The sequence below is a fragment of the Salmo salar genome, chromosome 17 (genome assembly GCF_965601325.2).
Source record: "Salmo salar chromosome 17, fSalSal1, whole genome shotgun sequence".
NCBI classification, from domain to species: domain Eukaryota; kingdom Metazoa; phylum Chordata; class Actinopteri; order Salmoniformes; family Salmonidae; genus Salmo; species Salmo salar.
The window spans coordinates 26029680-26048114 of NC_138307.1; the positions used below are offsets into that span (position 1 = coordinate 26029680).

An 18435-nucleotide genomic window follows, 5' to 3' on the forward strand; every position below is an offset into this window, starting at 1 on the left:
AAGTATGAGGTGGATTCTATCTGTTTGTCAGTGGTGCTGCAGTAGGTAAGTGGCAGTGTTTTATTGGCTCTTCTCTGGCTGCTTCTTTGCTTGTTTATCCAGATGCATTGTGGTCTCCAGCGCTCTGTCTGGTTCTCCGCTTGTTTATCCAGATGCATTGTGGTCTCCAGCGCTCTGTCTGGTTCTCCGCTTGTTTATCCAGATGCATTGTGGTCTCCAGCGCTCTGTCTGGTTCTCTGCTTGTTTATCCAGATGCATTGTGGTCTCCAGCGCTCTGTCTGGTTCTCCGCTTGTTTATCCAGATGCTTTGTGGTCTCCAGCCCTCTGTCTGGTTCTCCGCTTGTTTATCCAGATGCATTGTGGTCTCCAGCTTTACGTCTGGTTCTCTGCTTGTTTATCCAGATGCATTGTGGTCTCCAGCTTTACGTCTGGTTCTCTGCTTGTTTATCCAGATGCATTGTGGTCTCCAGCTTTACGTCTGGTTCTCTGCTTGTTTATCCAGATGCATTGTGGTCTCCAGGGCTCTGTCTCTATTGATTTCTCCTCAAGCCATTAGGTGACTCACTGATGATTCCTTCCCTTAATCCACAGCTATTGCTCTCTCTCTCTCTCTCTCTCTCTCTCTCTCTCTGTGTGTGTGTGTGTGTGTGTGTGTGTGTGTGTGTGTGTGTGTGTGTGTGTGTGTGTGTGTGTGTGTGTGTGTGTGTGTGTGTGTGTGTGTGTGTGTGTGTGTGTGTGTGTGTGTGTCTGTGTGTCTGTGTGTCTGTCTGTCTGTGTGTCTGTCTGTCTGTCTGTAATGACAAGAAGTAAGCTGCAAACCCATTTTGCACCTTTCCTCGTCAGTGGCAGGTCTCGGCAGACAGTCTACTGAAACAGAAACAGAGCCGGGTGGAGTGAGACTGAGACGGCAGGCAGGCAGGCAGCAGGATATGAGATATGCTAATGCAGGATCATAATAACTCCCATTATGAGACTGTTCACAGCAGGTGCTGCTGCCTGGCTGTCATGGGCACCAGGGGAAGATAGTGAAGAAACTACTGAGAGAAACTTCAAACTCCCAACTCTGGAACAATAGGCTGTTCAATGTAGACTGGAGACTCACAGTATTCTTAGTGGAACCTGAGTGACAGGAACCTGTGTGACAGGCCTACTTATGTAAATCTGAGGCCCTATTACCATTCTCATGTTAGTAACCTAGTTCTATGCAATAGATAGATTTTTGCATATACTGTATATTGGTACATGCAGTGTCTGTCTGTCTGTCTGTCTGTCTGTCTGTCTGTCTGTCTGTCTGTCTGTCTGTCTGTCTGTCTGTCTGTCTGTCTGTCTGTCTGTCTGTCTGTCTGTCTGTCTGTCTGTCTGTCTGTCTGTCTGTCTGTCTGTCTGTCTGTCTGTCTGTCTGTCTGTCTGTCTGTCAGCTGCCTGCCTGTCTGTCAGCTGCCTGCCTGCCTGCCTGCCTGCCCGCCTGCCTGCCCGCCTGTCTGTCGGCTGCCTGCCTGCCAATCTGTCTGTCGGCTGTCTGCCTGCCTGCCTGCCTGCCTGTCTGTCGGCTGCCTGCCTTTCTGTCTGCCTGACTGTCTGCTGCCTGTCTGCCAGCTGTCTGCCTGCCTGCCTGTCTGTCGGCTGCCTGCATGCCAATCTGTTTCTCTGCTTGTTTGTGTGTCTAATTCGAAGTGAGTGCATGTTTATTGCAGTGTCTTTGGGAGTCTTAATGCTGAAGCAGTGACTTTTCCTCCCTTGGCTAAAATCAATGGAGTCAGCAATCTTCAGTCTCTGGCCTGTCAATAGAGTGATTGCAATCACACTGTCACTATCACTGATGCAGAGAAACTCACATAGATTTCCCTTGCCAGCTTTCACTTTCTAATGTAAGACCAGCGATTTGTGGAGAGAGAGGCTCAAAAAGACCCTGAAGACCGGTGTATCTTGGAGAGAATTTTCAGGCAGCGATGTCATTACGTCACTACTGGAACGGAAGAGCCGCTGCGCTGCATCATCATCAGCTACAGCGCAGCAGCAGAGCAGTAGGAGCGGCAGCGGTGGGAGCCCAGACTCTCTCTCTCTCATCACCAGTGACCCTTTTAGATTCTACATGTAAACACGGGTCATTGGGGGAATTCTAGAAGCCACAACGCGACATCAGACAGCAGCATAACTCCCTGGCGAGTCTCCCAGTCAGCGGAAACCTGCAACGATGTCTTCGTCTGTTAGCGAGACAGAGGAGGTGCGCGCCTCGGCGCTGACGCCTTTGAAGTTGGTGGGACTGGTGTGCGTGTTCCTGGCGCTGTGCTTGGACGTTGGAGCCGTGATGAGCCCGGCATGGGTGACCGCTGACGACCAGTACTGCTTCTCACTGTGGGAGGCGTGCTGGAAAGCAGCTTCGTCTGAGATCTGGCAGTGTAACAGCACGCTGGAGTCAGGTGGGTGAGACCCAGTGTCGGCCGTCTGTAGCCTAACCAACTAATTATAGCGCAGGATTCACCTTGCTTTGTTCGTGGTTACTGGTTTCCATTCATACATAGTCCAACCTATGATAATATTGATGCTATAAAGAGGGAATTGAGAGGCTGGTGTATAGTCTGCATAGGTGCAGTAAGTTGTGCCTTTACGGAGATTCAGTTAAGTCCTGTCGCCATGACAAAGCATCTCGTGTGGGAGTCTGTCTCTCTGACCGCCCGGTGCTTCTTTCTTCTCCGTCCCTCCGTCATTTGTTTAACGCTGCTTTCCACAACCACCTCTCCGCTCCCTGGCCAGCTCACACAGACCTGCTGCTTCTCTTTATGTCGAAGACAGTCTATGTTTGTGCTTTTATTTATTAAGCAGACAGGCTAATTTTAGGATTTGATTTGGATGGTCATTCTGTGTTGCTGAAGCAGTAGCTAGTCTTCCTGGGCTCCACACAGAACGTCAGACATGATGGAATAATAACTATAATAGACCAGAACAGCTCCAGAACAGAATGACATCTGTTTAAAATCAATGTAGAAATACACAAGGACCTGTGCTGACAAACCACTCAGGACAACCATATGATTTTACATAGACCAGTTATTTAGGTCAGGTAGGGGAGGGGTGTTGTTTTAAAGATTTTTGATGGAGGGGGGTTCCATGTAACCATGGCTCTATACAATACTGTCTTGTGGGGTATGCATGTCAGTCAGAACTATATGTTATTTCATGATACAGACAATTTGGTATTTTCATCACAGTAATATTTCTCATAAAACCAAGAAGTGACACAGTCAGTCTTCTACTTTAAGCCAAGTGAGACTGGAATGCATCTTGTTGATATTAGCCCTCTGTTTACAGTGACGGGCAAGAGGTGCTGCTCTGTTCTGAGCCAGCTGCAGCTCTTCTATGGCCCTCTTTGCATCTCTCCTATGTCCTTCTTTGCAGCTCTCCTATGTCCCTCTTTACAGCTCTCCTATGTCCTTCTTTGCATCTCTCCTATGTCCTTCTTTGCATCTCTCCTATGTCCCTCTTTGCAGCTCTCCTATGTCCCTCTTTACAGCTCTCCTATGTCCTTCTTTGCATCTCTCCTATGTCCTTCTTTGCATCTCTCCTATGTCCCTCTTTGCAGCTCTCCTATGTCCCTCTTTGCAGCTCTCCTATGTCCCTCTTTACAGCTCTCCTATGTCCCTCTTTGCAGCTATCCTATGTCCCTCTTTACAGCTCTCCTATGTCCTGCTTTGCATCTCTCCTATGTCCCTCTTTGCAGCTCTCCTATGTCCCTCTTTACAGCTCTCCTATGTCCTTCTTTGCAGCTCTCCTATGTCCTTCTTTACAGCTCTCCTATGTCCCTCTTTGCAGCTCTCCTATGTCCTTCTTTGCAGCTCTCCTATGTCCCTCTTTGCAGCTATCCTATGTCCCTCTTTACAGCTCTCCTATGTCCTGCTTTGCAGCTCTTCCATGTCCTGCTTTGCAGCTCTCCTATGTCCTTCTTTGCATCTCTCCTATGTCCTTCTTTGCATCTCTCCTATGTCCTTCTTTACATCTCTCCTATGTCCTTCTTTGCAGCTCTCCTATGTCCTTCTTTGCATCTCTCCTATGTCCTTCTTTACATCTCTCCTATGTCCTGCTTTGCATCTCTCCTATGTCCTGCTTTGCAGCTCTCCTATGTCCTTCTTTGCAGCTCTCCTATGTCCTTCTTTGCAGCTCCTGACGACATAACCAGGCAATAGTCAAGATCAAACCAGAGCCTGTAGGACGTGTTTGGTTTAATGTGGTGTTAAAAAAAGCTGAGTATCTCGATCACAGACAGACCTCAAATTTTTACTTTAAAATGTGTATTTTTCTTGCCTCAGCCATGTCCCATCCCTGTGCCTGGCTTGCAAATTCACCTACAGGTGAAACAGTTGAGCTTTACGAATCCGTTTATCATCTAAACTAGAATATGGACCGTTCCAGAACGATGAGATGACACATGGAGGAACCCTTTGGGGAAGGGAACCTTATTTACTCATTGGAGATGCGCTTTGGGAAGCGTGGGATTTTTTCCACGCCAGCTCACCAATCCAGCTGGAGCTTTTTCGTTCCGCTTTTGTTTTCTAGAAATTAGTCTTTGTTGAATTCCCACGTTTGCTCTCTCTCAGGCAGCCAGCAGCATAACTTTGAGCAGCAAATTCCCAGGGGGGCAAATGCCTGGAGATTAGTTACTAGGGCAACTGGGTGCTACATTCAGACACTTGATTTTGATCTGATGGGGTCTCCTTTTTCCCAGAGGGCTATGAAGGGCCCGACTGAACCCCTCTTCTGAGCACGGAGTCCTGTCAAGTCACTTTCACAATTATAGATTTCCTCTTTTCACATTTGTCTCAATTTCTCACATACATTTTGTATAAATAGTTCTAGATTTAATTCAGTTTCTGCAGTTGTTTTATGTAGTTCTCTGGTGTAACCTACATTTGCTGAGTGCCATAGATTATATTTTCAGTCTCGGCTCTAAAGGAATATGTTGATGTTCTTGACAGCATATGATGTTTCAACATTCTTCTCATCTACTGAAAGTGCAGCCTGGACTCATCCAGCTGTGGCCTCTGTCTCTTTCTCACCCCCACCTCTGTCTGTCTGTCTGTCTGTCTGTCTGTCTGTCTGTCTGTCTGTCTGTCTGTCTGTCTGTCTGTCTGTCTGACTGTCTGTCTGTCTGTCTGTCTGTCTGTCTGTCTGTCTGTCTGTCTGTCTGTCTGTCTGTCTGTCTGTCTGTCTGTCTGTCTGTGTGTTTCAGACAAATCAGTCAGTGGATACCGTAAGAGACCATTTTGTAGAGAGAGAAAGAGTTTATCCCATGTTTTGACCAGAGGGGGTTTTCTGTAATGACAATGCTGCCACTTAGAAATTAAATTAAAATGTTAATAGTTTAATGACAGCTCTATCTCTTCTGTAGATCTCACTATCTGATTCAGTGCTAGTCCAACTCCAGCACACACACACACACACACACACACACACACACACACACACACACACACACACACACACACACACACACACACACACACACACACACACACACACACACACACCAAACTCTCCAGTTAATGCATGACTAATCCACAGTGATGAGCTGCTGCTGTTTTATCCCCTCGTCTGTCCCTCCTTTCCTCCTCTGTCCCTCCTTTCCTCTTCCTTCCCTCCTCCTTTCCTCCTTCCCTCCATCTCTCCTTCCCTCATCTGTCCCTCCTTTCCTCTTCCTTCCCTCCTCTGTCCCTCCTCTGTCCCTCCTTTCCTCTTCCTTCCATCCTCCTTTCCTCTTCCTTCCCTCTATCCCTCCCTCCTTTCCTCTTCCTTCCCTCCACCCCTCCCTCCTTCCCTCTTTCCTCAATGGAGGACAGGATCCTTCCTTTCCTATGTCAGGATGTGTTTAAAGAGCCTGGCTAGTTTGACTGACCTATTTTTTCAGACTTTCTTCACACTGGTGAATATTTCATGCCAGACACTGATTCGCTGCGGTGCGGTCGGTTGCTCCGTGTGTTAAGGATACCTAGCTCTCTTTAAGGACAAGCAGATTGTGCTCAGGGCAGACTAATATCCCCTCCTCTCCTCTCCTCTCCTCTCCTCTCCTCTCCTCTCCTCTCCTCTCCTCTCCTCTCCTCTCCTCTCCTCTCCTCTCCTCTCCTCTCCTCTCCTCTCCTCTCCTCTCCTCTCCTCTCCCCTCCCCTCCCCTCCCCTCCCCTCCCCTCCCCTCTCCTCTCCTCTCCTCTCCTCTCCTCTCCTCTCCTCTCCTCTCCTCCCATCCTCTCTGCTCTATCATAGAGAGGTCCTCAGAAGATTCTGGTCTATTTGTGGCCTCTGAATGAACACTGGAAAATACTATGGTGATGGTTTGCATCCCACAGCCACAGTCAGAGAAGGATCCCCTAGGACAGGAGAGTCAAACTCCTTCCATGGAGGACTGAGTGTCTGCAGGCTTTTGGTTTTTCCTTTCAATTCAGACCTAGACAACCAGGCGAGGGGAGTTTCTTACTAATTAGTGACCTTAATTCATAAATCAAGTACAAGGGAGGAGTGAAAACCCACAGACACTCTGTCCTGTGGAATGAGTTTGACATAATGTTCCTGCTGACATTATGGAGACGTAGAGACATACACACACATGGACACACACATGGACACACACACACACACACACACACACACACACACACACACACACACACACACACACACACACACACACACACACACACACACACACACACACACACACGAGAATGCACACACACACACACACACACACATGGACACACACACACACACACACACGAGAATGCACACACACACACACACACACACACACACACACACACACACACACACACACACACACACACACACACATACACACACACACACGAATGTGTGCACAACTACAGGCAATTTAAGATGCAATGTATGGATAAACTTTAATCCCTTTCCTGCAGTCAGATGACCAAATCACCCTCTAGTGGCCTCATGGGTAGAAGGTTATTCATATTATTCAGAATTAATATCATTTTTAATGTCAAACGGCTTTGTTATATTTCAGTTTTCTGTGATGTATATGAAGTGTAATATTGGGATGAAAACTCAAAATGGAAGACATTTCAACTCTATATCTGACATTATACAGGTGTCTTCTTTTGTTAAGTCCATAACCATGTGTGTGAGGTGGATACTTTGTTACAAAGACTACCAAGAAACACTGTGTGACCCTGGTTTAGCCCAGTGCAGTAAAAGGTTCATCCCTGTAAGAAGTGACCAGTCAGAACCTAGAATAACTAAACTGAGTGGTGAGAAACTTGTCCAGGTGTCTAATCCAGGCAGTCACATGCTGCTACACATTCCTTCCTTTAAATAAAACCTACTGAGGTGTGAAACCATCTAACATGGTCCTGTGGTAGAGAGAGGTTCAACACCACGTCTCAGTGAGATGGCTTCTTTCACATGGCTCCGAAGACTCATTTTGAGTCCATCGTCTAAATGCTATTGTTCATGTTATTGTCTGTAGTTCTTTAAAGTGGGAACCACAATACACATGTTACTGTCTGTAGTTCTTTAAAGTGGGAACCACAATACACATGTTACTGTCTGTAGTTCTTTAAAGTGGGAACCACAATACACATGTTACTGTCTGTAGTTCTTTAAAGTGGGAACCACAATACACCAACAGACCGTACGGTCCGACCATAACACAACCATGTGGTCCTCTTTATAACCAGGCTGACTCCCTGGCTGTGTCTTCTGATAGGCTGAGAGTAGTGACCGTGAGAACGCCGTGACTACAGCTGAAACATGAATGAAACATAAACCCCTCCTGCCCCAGGAGTCAAGTGTGCCAGTGTGCGATTTTGGATACAGCCTCTGGTTAATGCATACGGACAGGGTACAGTTAGTGTGGGAAATGGCCAAGTCCCTCTTCATCTGGTGTAAACCACTCTGACTGAGAAGAGGGATCTCCTGGGCAGGGAGGATAGACATCCACAACACTTCAAATGTTTCTTCAGGTTTCATCATGAATGTCCTGAGTTGTTGTTGTTTTTCTCCACTCACATCGCTGGAAGAACTGTACATGCTCTCCTCCTGTAGATCTTTAACTGTGTCTTCTCCTCCCTTCTCCTCCCCTCTCCTCTCCCTCATCCGCCTCCTGTCTCCTCTCTGCCCATCCCCCCCTCTCCTCTCCCCATCATCCTCTCCCCTCTCCTCCTCTCTCCTCCATCCTCCTCTTCCCCATCCTCCCCTCTTCTCTCCTCCAGCCTCCTCTCCCCATCCTCCTCTTCCCCATCCTCGCCTCTTCTCTCCTCCAGCCTCCTCTCCCCCATCCTCCTCTTCCCCATCCTCCCCTCTTCTCTCCCCCAGCCTCCTCTCCTCCATCCTCCTCTCCCCATCCTCCACTCCTCTCCCCATCCTCCTCCCCTCCCCTCTCCTTTCCTCCATCCTCCTCCTCTCCCCTCTCCTCTCCCCCAACCTCCTCCTCTCCTCTCCCCATCCTCCTCTCCTCTCCCCATCCTCCTCTCCTCTCCCCATCCTCCTCCCCTCCCCTCTCCTTTCCTCCATCCTCCTCCTCTCCCCTCTCCTCTCCCCCAACCTCCTCCTCTCCTCTCCTCCAGCCTCCTCTCCCCCAACCTCCTCCTCTCCTCTCCTCCATCCTCCTCTCCCCATCCTCCTCTCCTCTCCCCATCCTCCTCCCCTCCCCTCTCCCCCATCCTCCTCCTCTCCCCTCTCCTCTCCCCCAACCTCCTCCTCTCCTCTCCTCCAGCCTCCTCTCCCCATCCTCCTCCTCTCTCCTCTCCTCTCCCCATCCTTCTCTCCCCATCCTCCTCTCCTCTCCCCATCCTCCTCTCCTCTCCCATCCTCCTCCCCTCCCCTCTCCTTTCCTCCATCCTCCTCCTCTCCCCTCTCCTCTCCCCCAACCTCCTCCTCTCCTCTCCTCTCCTCCAACCTCCTCTCCCCCCATTGTTGGCATGGGGGGAGAGGAGGTTGATTGCCCAGGAGATAACCCAGCCAGCCAGTCACCATGATTGCCCAGGAGATAACCCAGCCAGCCGTTTGTAACAGATTGATCGTCTCTATTTCCTGTCCTTATCTGACCACATTGTCTACCATAACTACTGTACACAGCTGCTGGACCTCTCACTAAACCAATATTTATTACCGATTGAAGGGTTTTCTAGTCCCTTCTTCTTCTATTTATTTTGTGGGGGTGGTGTGGTGGGTGGGGTTGTGGTTGTGGGTGAGGTGGGGTTGTGAGTTGGATTGTGGTTGTGGGTGAGGTTGTTGTGGTGGTGGGTGGGGTTGTGGGGGGGTTGTGGTTGTGGGTGAGGTTGTGGGGGGGGTTGTAGTTGTGGGTGGGTTTGGGGTTGTGGGTGGGGTTGTAGTTGTGTGTGGGGTTGGGGTTGTGGGTGGGGTTGTAGTTGCGGGTGGAGTTGGGGTTGTGGGTGGGGTTGGGGTTGTGGGTGGGGTTGTAGTTGTGGGTGGGGTTGTGGGTGGGGTTGTAGTTGTGTGTGGGGTTGGGGTTGTGGGTGGGGTTGTGGGTGGGGTTGTAGTTGGGGTTGCGGGTGGGGTTGGGGTTGTGGGTGGGGTTGTAGTTGTGGGTGGAGTTGGGGTTGTGGGTGGAGTTGTGGGTGGGGTGTAGATGTTGCCTTGCCTGTATGTTGTTAGTGGGTTGGTTGAGATGATGGCAGAGTGATTTTGATAACATGCCAACAATGCTCTTTAGTCAACGATGTGTGTCAGTGAGATGCAGGTTAGTGTCTCTATCTGACCCCCCCTTTCTCTCTCCCCCTTCCCCTCTTTCTCTCTCCCTCTTTCTCTCCCCCCTCTCTCTTTCTCTCTCCCCCCTCTCCCTTTCTCTCTCCCCCCTCTCCCTTTCTCTCTCCCCCTCTTTCTCTCTCCCCCTCCCCCTCTCTCCCCCTCTTTCTCTCTCCCTCTCCCCCTCTCTCCTTCTCTCCCTTTCTCCCTCTCTTTCTCTCTCCCTCTCCCCCTCTCTCCCCTCCCCCTCTCTCCCTTTCTCTCGCCCCCCTCTCTCCCCTCTTTCTCTCTCCCTCTCTCTCTCCCCCTCTTTCTCTCTCCCTCTCTCCCCTCCCCTCTCTCTCTCTCTCCCTCTCCCCATCTTTCTCTCTCTCCCTCTCTCTCCCCCCTCTCTCCCTTTCTCTCTCCCCCTCTTTCTCTCTCTCTTGCTGTTCCATCGCTCCATTTCCCTCCGACAACTTGCTGTTTCCTCCCTCTTGTTTATACCACCTGATACCCCCTCTCTGTCCTCTATCTCTCCTTCCCTCTCTGTCTCCCATCCCCTTTCTCTCTCCATATCTCTCATATGCTCCTCCCCTCTCTTTTCCCTTCTCTACCTCTTTCCTTAACTATATATGTATTCTCTCTCTCTCTCTCTTTAGACTGGCAGATCGCCACCCTGTCCTTGTTGCTAGGCGGAGCTGCTCTGGTCCTGCTCTCCTTCCTGGTGGTCCTGGTGTCTGTGTGTATCGGCTCTCGGAGACGCTTCAACAGACCTGTCGCTGTTATGCTGTTCGCTGCAGGTGAACACACACCACCCCCACACCACACACACACACACACACACACACACACACACACACACACACACACACACACACACACACACACACACACACACACACACACACACACACACACACAAAGCTCCAACAGACACACACACAACAACATTGCTGTACAACATTAAAACCCATTCAGTCTATCTACAAACAGGCTCTCAAAGTCCTTGATAGGAAGCCCAATAGCCATCATCACAGTTACATCCTCAGAAAGCATGAGCTCCTGAGTTGGGAAAATCTTGTGCAATACACCGACGCATGTCTTGTATTCAAGATCCTAAATGGCCCCTGCCCCTCCACTCAGTACTTTTGTTAAACAGAAAACCCAAACATATGGCAGCAGATCCACAAGGTCTGCCATGAGAGGTGACTGTATAGTTCCCTTAAGGAAAAGCACCTTTAGTAAATCTGCTTTCTCTGTGAGAGCTTCCCATGTCTGGAATACACTGCCATCAGACACACATAACTGCACCACATATCACACTTTCACAAAATGCATGAAGACATGGCTAAAGGTCAATCAGACTTGTGAACATAATCCCTAGCTGTGTATTGCCGCTTTCCATGTTGTCTGTAGCTTGTGAGGTGTGGAAACACTTTGTTGCTTTTATGGATTTTGTCTTGTTGCTTTTTGTCCTATGTTGCTCTGTCTGCCTGCTATGTCTTGCTTGTCCTATGTTGCTCTGTCTGCCTGCTATGTCTTGCTTGTCCTATGTTTCTCTGTCTGCCTGCTACGTCTTGCTTGTCCTATGTTGCTCTGTCTGCCTGCTATGTCTTGCTTGTCCTATGTTTCTCTGTCTGCCTGCTATGTCTTGCTTGTCCTATGTTTTCTCTGTCTGCCTGCTACGTCTTGCTTGTCCTATGTTTCTCTGTCTGCCTGCTATGTCTTGCTTGTCCTATGTTTCTCTGTCTGCCTGCTACGTCTTGCTTGTCCTATGTTTCTCTGTCTGCCTGCTATGTCTTGCTTGTCCTATGTTTCTCTGTCTGCCTGCTATGTCTTGCTTGTCCTATGTTTCTCTGTCTGCCTGCTACGTCTTGCTTGTCCTATGTTTCTCTGTCTGCCTGCTATGTCTTGCTTGTCCTATGTTTCTCTGTCTGCCTGCTACGTCTTGCTTGTCCTATGTTTCTCTGTCTGCCTGCTATGTCTTGCTTGTCCTATGTTTCTCTGTCTGCCTGCTATGTCTTGCTTGTCCTATGTTGCTCTGCGTGTGCTCACTGCTCATTGATTGTCTGTATTGTAATTGTTTTTAATAACCTGACCAGGGACTGCGGTTGAAAATTACCCGGCTGGCTAAAACCGGCACTTTTACTGAAACGTTGATTAATGTGCACTGTCCCTGTAAAAATAAAATAAACTCAACACACACACACACACACAATTATTTATCTCTATCTTTTGATATCATATTCCTGGTTAGACAGTTAATTCATACGTAATATGCATATATCTCTACCTCTTCAATATACATATGATATATGTGTATCAGATGTCCTCTGTTTCCCTCTGCTCCAGTGGTGTTGCAGGGCTGCAGTCTGGTCCTCTACCCCATCAAGTTCACTGAGACCATCAGCATGAGCATATACCACGAGTTCAACTGGGGTTACGGCCTGGCCTGGGGCGCTACCATTTTCTCCTTCGGTGGGGGGATCCTCTACTGCCTCAACCCTAAGAACTATGAAGACTACTACTGACCCTGCTAGACTGTACCACTGTGACCCCCCATGTAGTCGCTGGCTGTCATACATATCCTATACTGTATAATGCTAATGCACGCTAGAGAGACAGGTAGACACAGAGTCACAGAGAGATGCACACACACACACACACACACACACACACACACACACACACACACACACACACACACACACACACACACACACACACACACACACACACACACACATCAGCATACAGTATTTCCTGTGGAAGCAGGCAGCGGCTCAGTGCTGGGGTGGATGGATGATGTCACAGGACCCTGTACCCTACTCTGTACTCCCTCTTAAGTCAGAGACTAACAGATAACAGACTGACCAATCAGATCACTCTATCTGTCCTCAAACCCTGGGACAAGGACTCACTGAAGCACTGCTACCGACCAAGTATTACTTACAAGGCCTTAGGGTTAAGGATGAGGCTAAGCTCGGCAAACCCAGAAGGAAAATCTGGTGCCAGCTACCATTTATGTTACGTAGTCTGTCCACGAGAGATTAGGATGAGGCTGACTGGAAAACAGACTTGTCTTCTTCTTGTCTCTGGTAGGCAGAGACAGACTGGGATGACCAACACTGGTAGGCAGAGACAGACTGGGATGACCAACACTGGTAGGCAGAGACAGACTGGGATGACCAACACTGGTAGGTATAGACAGACTGGGATGACCAACACTGGTAGGCAGAGACAGACTGGGATGACCAACACTGGTAGGTAGAGACAGACTGGGATGACCAACACTGGTAGGCAGAGACAGACTGGGATGACCAACACTGGTAGGCAGAGACAGACTGGGATGACCAACACTGGTAGGAGGAGACAGACTGGGATGACCAACACTGGTGGGTAGAGACAGACTGGGATGACCAACACTGGTAGGTAGAGACAGACTGGGATGACCAACACTGGTAGGTAGAGACAGACTGGGATGACCAACACTGGTAGGTAGAGACAGACTGGGATGACCAACACTGGTAGGAGGAGACAGACTGGGATGACCAACACTGGTAGGCAGAGACAGACTGGGATGACCAACACTGGTAGGAGGAGACAGACTGGGATGACCAACACTGGTAGGAGGAGACAGACTGGGATGACCAACACTGGTAGGTAGAGACAGACTGGGATGATCAACACTGGTAGGTAGAGACAGACTGGGATGACCAACACTGGTAGGAGGAGACAGACTGGGATGACCAACACTGGTAGGTAGAGACAGACTGGGATGACCAACCCTGGTAGGTAGAGACAGACTGGGATGACCAACCCTGGTAGGTAGAGACAGACTGGGATGACCAACACTGGTAGGTAGAGACAGACTGGGATGACCAACACTGGTGGGTAGAGACAGACTGGGATGACCAACACTGGTAGGTAGAGACAGACTGGGATGACCAACACTGGTAGGTAGAGACAGACTGGGATGACCAACACTGGTAGGCAGAGACAGACTGGGATGACCAACACTGGTAGGCAGAGACAGACTGGGATGACCAACACTGGTAGGTAGAGACAGACTGGGATGACCAACACTGGTAGGTAGAGACAGACTGGGATGACCAACCCTGGTAGGTAGAGACAGACTGGGATGACCAACACTGGTAGGTAGAGACAGACTGGGATGACCAACACTGGTGGGTAGAGACAGACTGGGATGACCAACACTGGTAGGCAGAGACAGACTGGGATGACCAACACTGGTAAGAGGAGACAGACTGGGATGACCAACACTGGTAGGTAGAGACAGACTGGGATGACCAACACTGGTAGGCAGAGACAGACTGGGATGACCAACACTGGTAGGCAGAGACAGACTGGGATGACCAACACTGGTAGGCAGAGACAGACTGGGATGACCAACACTGGTAAGAGGAGACAGACTGGGATGACCAACACTGGTAGGCAGAGACAGACTGGGATGACCAACACTGGTAGGCAGAGACAGACTGGGATGACCAACACTGGTAGGTAGAGACAGACTGGGATGACCAACACTGGTAGGCAGAGACAGACTGGGATGACCAACACTGGTAGGAGGAGACAGACTGGGATGACCAACACTGGTAGGAGGAGACAGACTGGGATGACCAACACTGGTAGGTAGAGACAGACTGGGATGACCAACACTGGTAGGAGGAGACAGACTGGGATGACCAACACTGGTAGGTAGAGACAGACTGGGATGACCAACACTGGTAGGCAGAGACAGACTGGGATGACCAACACTGGTAGGTAGAGACAGACTGGGATGACCAACACTGGTAGGAGGAGACAGACTGGGATGACCAACACTGGTAGGCAGAGACAGACTGGGATGACCAACACTGGTAGGTAGAGACAGACTGGGATGACCAACACTGGTAGGCAGAGACAGACTGGGATGACCAACACTGGTAGGTAGAGACAGACTGGGATGACCAACACTGGTAGGTAGAGACAGACTGGGATGACCAACACTGGTAGGCAGAGACAGACTGGGATGACCAACACTGGTAGGTAGAGACAGACTGGGATCACCAACACTGGTGGGTAGAGACAGACTGGGATGACCAACACTGGTAGGTAGAGACAGACTGGGATGACCAACACTGGTAGGCAGAGACAGACTGGGATGACCAACACTGGTAGGTAGAGACAGACTGGGATGACCAACACTGGTAGGCAGAGACAGACTGGGATGACCAACACTGGTAGGCAGAGACAGACTGGGATGACCAACACTGGTAGGTAGAGACAGACTGGGATGACCAACACTGGTAGGAGGAGACAGACTGGGATGACCAACACTGGTAGGTAGAGACAGACTGGGATGACCAACACTGGTAGGTAGAGACAGACTGGGATGACCAACACTGGTAGGAGGAGACAGACTGGGATGACCAACACTGGTAGGAGGAGACAGACTGGGATGACCAACACTGGTAGGAGGAGACAGACTGGGATGACCAACACTGGTAGGCAGAGACAGACTGGGATGACCAACACTGGTAGGTAGAGACAGACTGGGATGACCAACACTGGTAGGCAGAGACAGACTGGGATGACCAACACTGGTAGGCAGAGACAGACTGGGATGACCAACACTGGTAGGTAGAGACAGACTGGGATGACCAACACTGGTAGGTAGAGACAGACTGGGATGACCAACACTGGTAGGCAGAGACAGACTGGGATGACCAACACTGGTAGGCAGAGACAGACTGGGATGACCAACACTGGTAGGCAGAGACAGACTGGGATGACCAACACTGGTAGGCAGAGACAGACTGGGATGACCAACACTGGTAGGAGGAGACAGACTGGGATGACCAACACTGGTAGGAGGAGACAGACTGGGATGACCAACACTGGTAGGTAGAGACAGACTGGGATGACCAACACTGGTAGGAGGAGACAGACTGGGATGACCAACACTGGTAGGTAGAGACAGACTGGGATGACCAACACTGGTAGGCAGAGACAGACTGGGATGACCAACACTGGTAGGAGGAGACAGACTGGGATGACCAACACTGGTAGGCAGAGACAGACTGGGATGACCAACACTGGTAGGAGGAGACAGACTGGGATGACCAACACTGGTAGGTAGAGACAGACTGGGATGACCAACACTGGTAGGTAGAGACAGACTGGGATGACCAACACTGGTAGGTAGAGACAGACTGGGATGACCAACACTGGTAGGAGGAGACAGACTGGGATGACCAACACTGGTAGGTAGAGACAGACTGGGATGACCAACACTGGTAGGCAGAGACAGACTGGGATGACCAACACTGGTAGGAGGAGACAGACTGGGATGACCAACACTGGTAGGTAGAGACAGACTGGGATGACCAACACTGGTAGGAGGAGACAGACTGGGATGACCAACACTGGTAGGTAGAGACAGACTGGGATGACCAACACTGGTAGGAGGAGACAGACTGGGATGACCAACACTGGTAGGTAGAGACAGACTGGGATGACCAACACTGGTAGGCAGAGACAGACTGGGATGACCAACACTGGTAGGAGGAGACAGACTGGGATGACCAACACTGGTAGGCAGAGACAGACTGGGATGACCAACACTGGTAGGCAGAGACAGACTGGGATGACCAACACTGGTAGGTAGAGACAGACTGGGATGACCAACACTGGTAGGCAGAGACAGACTGGGATGACCAACACTGGTAGGAGGAGACAGACTGGGATGACCAACACTGGTAGGCAGAGACAGACTGGGATGACCAACACTGGTAGGTAGAGACAGACTGGGATGACCAACACTGGTAGGTAGAGACAGACTGGGATGACCAACACTGGTAGGAGGAGACAGACTGGGATGACCAACACTGGTAGGTAGAGACAGACTGGGATGACCAACACTGGTAGGTAGAGACAGACTGGGATGACCAACACTGGTAGGTAGAGACAGACTGGGATGACCAACACTGGTAGGCAGAGACAGACTGGGATGACCAACACTGGTAGGTAGAGACAGACTGGGATAACCAACACTGGTAGGCAGAGACAGACTGGGATGACCAACACTGGTAGCTTGGCATGTGAAGGCGAGGAAGAGATTCAATGGCCCACAGAACACCAATACCACTGTAGTCTACAGTATATCTCCATGGAAGTATGAACCCCCATATCTAGCTATAGTTGGGGTCAATTCCATTTCAATTCCAGTCAATTCAGGAAGTACAATTCCAATCATCTCCAATACTTTTCAATGAGGCATTGGAGTTTGGTTTACTTTCTGAAATGATTGGAATTGAAATGGAATTGACCCCAATCCTGGTAAAGAGGAGGTTTGGTACGCCCCAATACCCCAAAACAGGGGTTTCCTTCCTGTCTTCATAGCCAGTGAAGAGCACAGAGACAGACAGGGAGCCGTTGAAGACCGTTTAGGACATAGCCCATAATGTGGTACTTGTCTGTAGCTTATGTGGTCTGTCTCATCGCAGCTTTGTCAGGTTTTTGCAGAAATATAGAAATGTTCCGTGGTCTAGAAGAGGAGACATGCTTAGTTTATGTCTGGTAACAAACACATTTACTTGTCCAACAATAATCCAATGAAATGTAACCACACAAATCAAATATTATTATTTTAATGGACATCCTACGGTAGATTGAGGGGTAAATTGTTGAATGATGTTCGTGGAGATGTGTGAGTAGATTGGAGGGAGAGAGGGAGGGATGGAGAGAGAGGGAGGGAGGGAGAGAGGGAGAGGGAGAGAGGGAGGGAGAGAGAGAGAGGGAGGGAGAGAGGGAGGGAGAGAGAGAGAGAGAGAGGGAGGGCATGTTTTAGATGCCTTGGTAGAGATGTGTATCAGTATTCATCTCATTGTAAATTAACACAATAAAGTAAGTAAAATAACCAGTCTCTTCCTCTCATTAGATTACAGGAGGGGCTAATCAGGGGTGGGCAAACTTGTTGGCTCGAGGTCCACATCGGGATTTTTGGCTCGAGGGACACATTTTTTGGGGGATCAATTGTTTGTTAAAGTCAATTTGTGGGGACCTCCCGAGTGGCGCCGCGGTCTACATACCTAGGTTCGATCCCAGGCTGTGTCACAGCTGGCCGTGACTGGGAGACCCATGAAGCGGCGCACAATTGGCTCAGTGTCGTCCGGGTTAGGGGAGGGTTTGGCAGGCCAAGATTACCTTGTCCCATCGCGCTCTAGCGACTCCTGTGGCAGGCCGGGCGCTTGCACGCTGACACGGTCGCCAGGTGTACGGTGTTTCCACCAACACATTGGTGTGGCTGGCTTCCGGGTTAAGTGGGCATTGTGTCAAGAAGCAGTGCAGCTTGGTTGTGTTTCAGAGGACGCACGGCTCTCAATCTTCGCCTCTCCTGAGTCCGTACAGGAGTTGCAGCGATGAAACAAGACTTTAAATACCAATTGGATTCAACAAAATTGGGGAGAAAAAAGGGAAACAATTTAAAAAATATAAATGTATTTATTTTGTCTGCGGGCCGGACTTTGCCCCCCCTTGGGCTAGATACTTTCACTCCTCCACTTATCTTCACACATAATTTCTGAGAATGTCTTTTTATTTTCTCTTTAGATATCATCTAACTATTCCCAAGCACCTGCAACAAGCAAACTGACAGCCCTCTTCCTTATTTTAATCCATTCAACTGAATTCACCTCAACTGACTTCAAGTCTTCAGTCATCTGT

The 18435-nt window shown here is 49.6% G+C and overlaps 1 protein-coding gene across 4 annotated transcripts; it reads left to right on the forward strand.

Moving 5' to 3' along the window:
- Positions 1–2000: 2000 nt before the first annotated feature.
- Positions 2001–17454, forward strand: LOC106593070 (transmembrane protein 47). Of its 4 annotated transcripts, none has more exons than XR_014381144.1 (4): positions 2001–2420; positions 10368–10508; positions 12061–16506; positions 16573–17454. XR_014381144.1 is itself a non-coding variant. In XM_082963698.1 (3 exons), the coding sequence occupies exons 1-3, from the start codon at positions 2195–2197 to the stop codon at positions 12237–12239; spliced, it is 546 nt and encodes a 181-aa protein (XP_082819824.1). In that variant the 5' UTR covers positions 2001–2194; the 3' UTR covers positions 12240–17454. The 4 variants fall into 4 exon arrangements, 1 of the variants encoding a protein (XP_082819824.1); XR_014381145.1 differs by having other exon boundaries at positions 12061–15846; positions 15913–17454; XR_014381143.1 differs by having other exon boundaries at positions 12061–14988; positions 15220–17454.
- Positions 17455–18435: the final 981 nt, after the last annotated feature.

Coding starts and splice junctions, on each gene's coding strand:
- LOC106593070 (XM_082963698.1), top strand. CDS start 2,195: ATGTCTTCGTCTGTTAGCGAGACAGAGGAGGTGCGCGCCTCGGCGCTG. Junction 2,421..10,367: donor TAACAGCACGCTGGAGTCAG/GTGGGTGAGACC, acceptor CTCTCTCTTTAG/ACTGGCAGATCGCCACCCTG. Junction 10,509..12,060: donor TGTTATGCTGTTCGCTGCAG/GTGAACACACAC, acceptor CCTCTGCTCCAG/TGGTGTTGCAGGGCTGCAGT.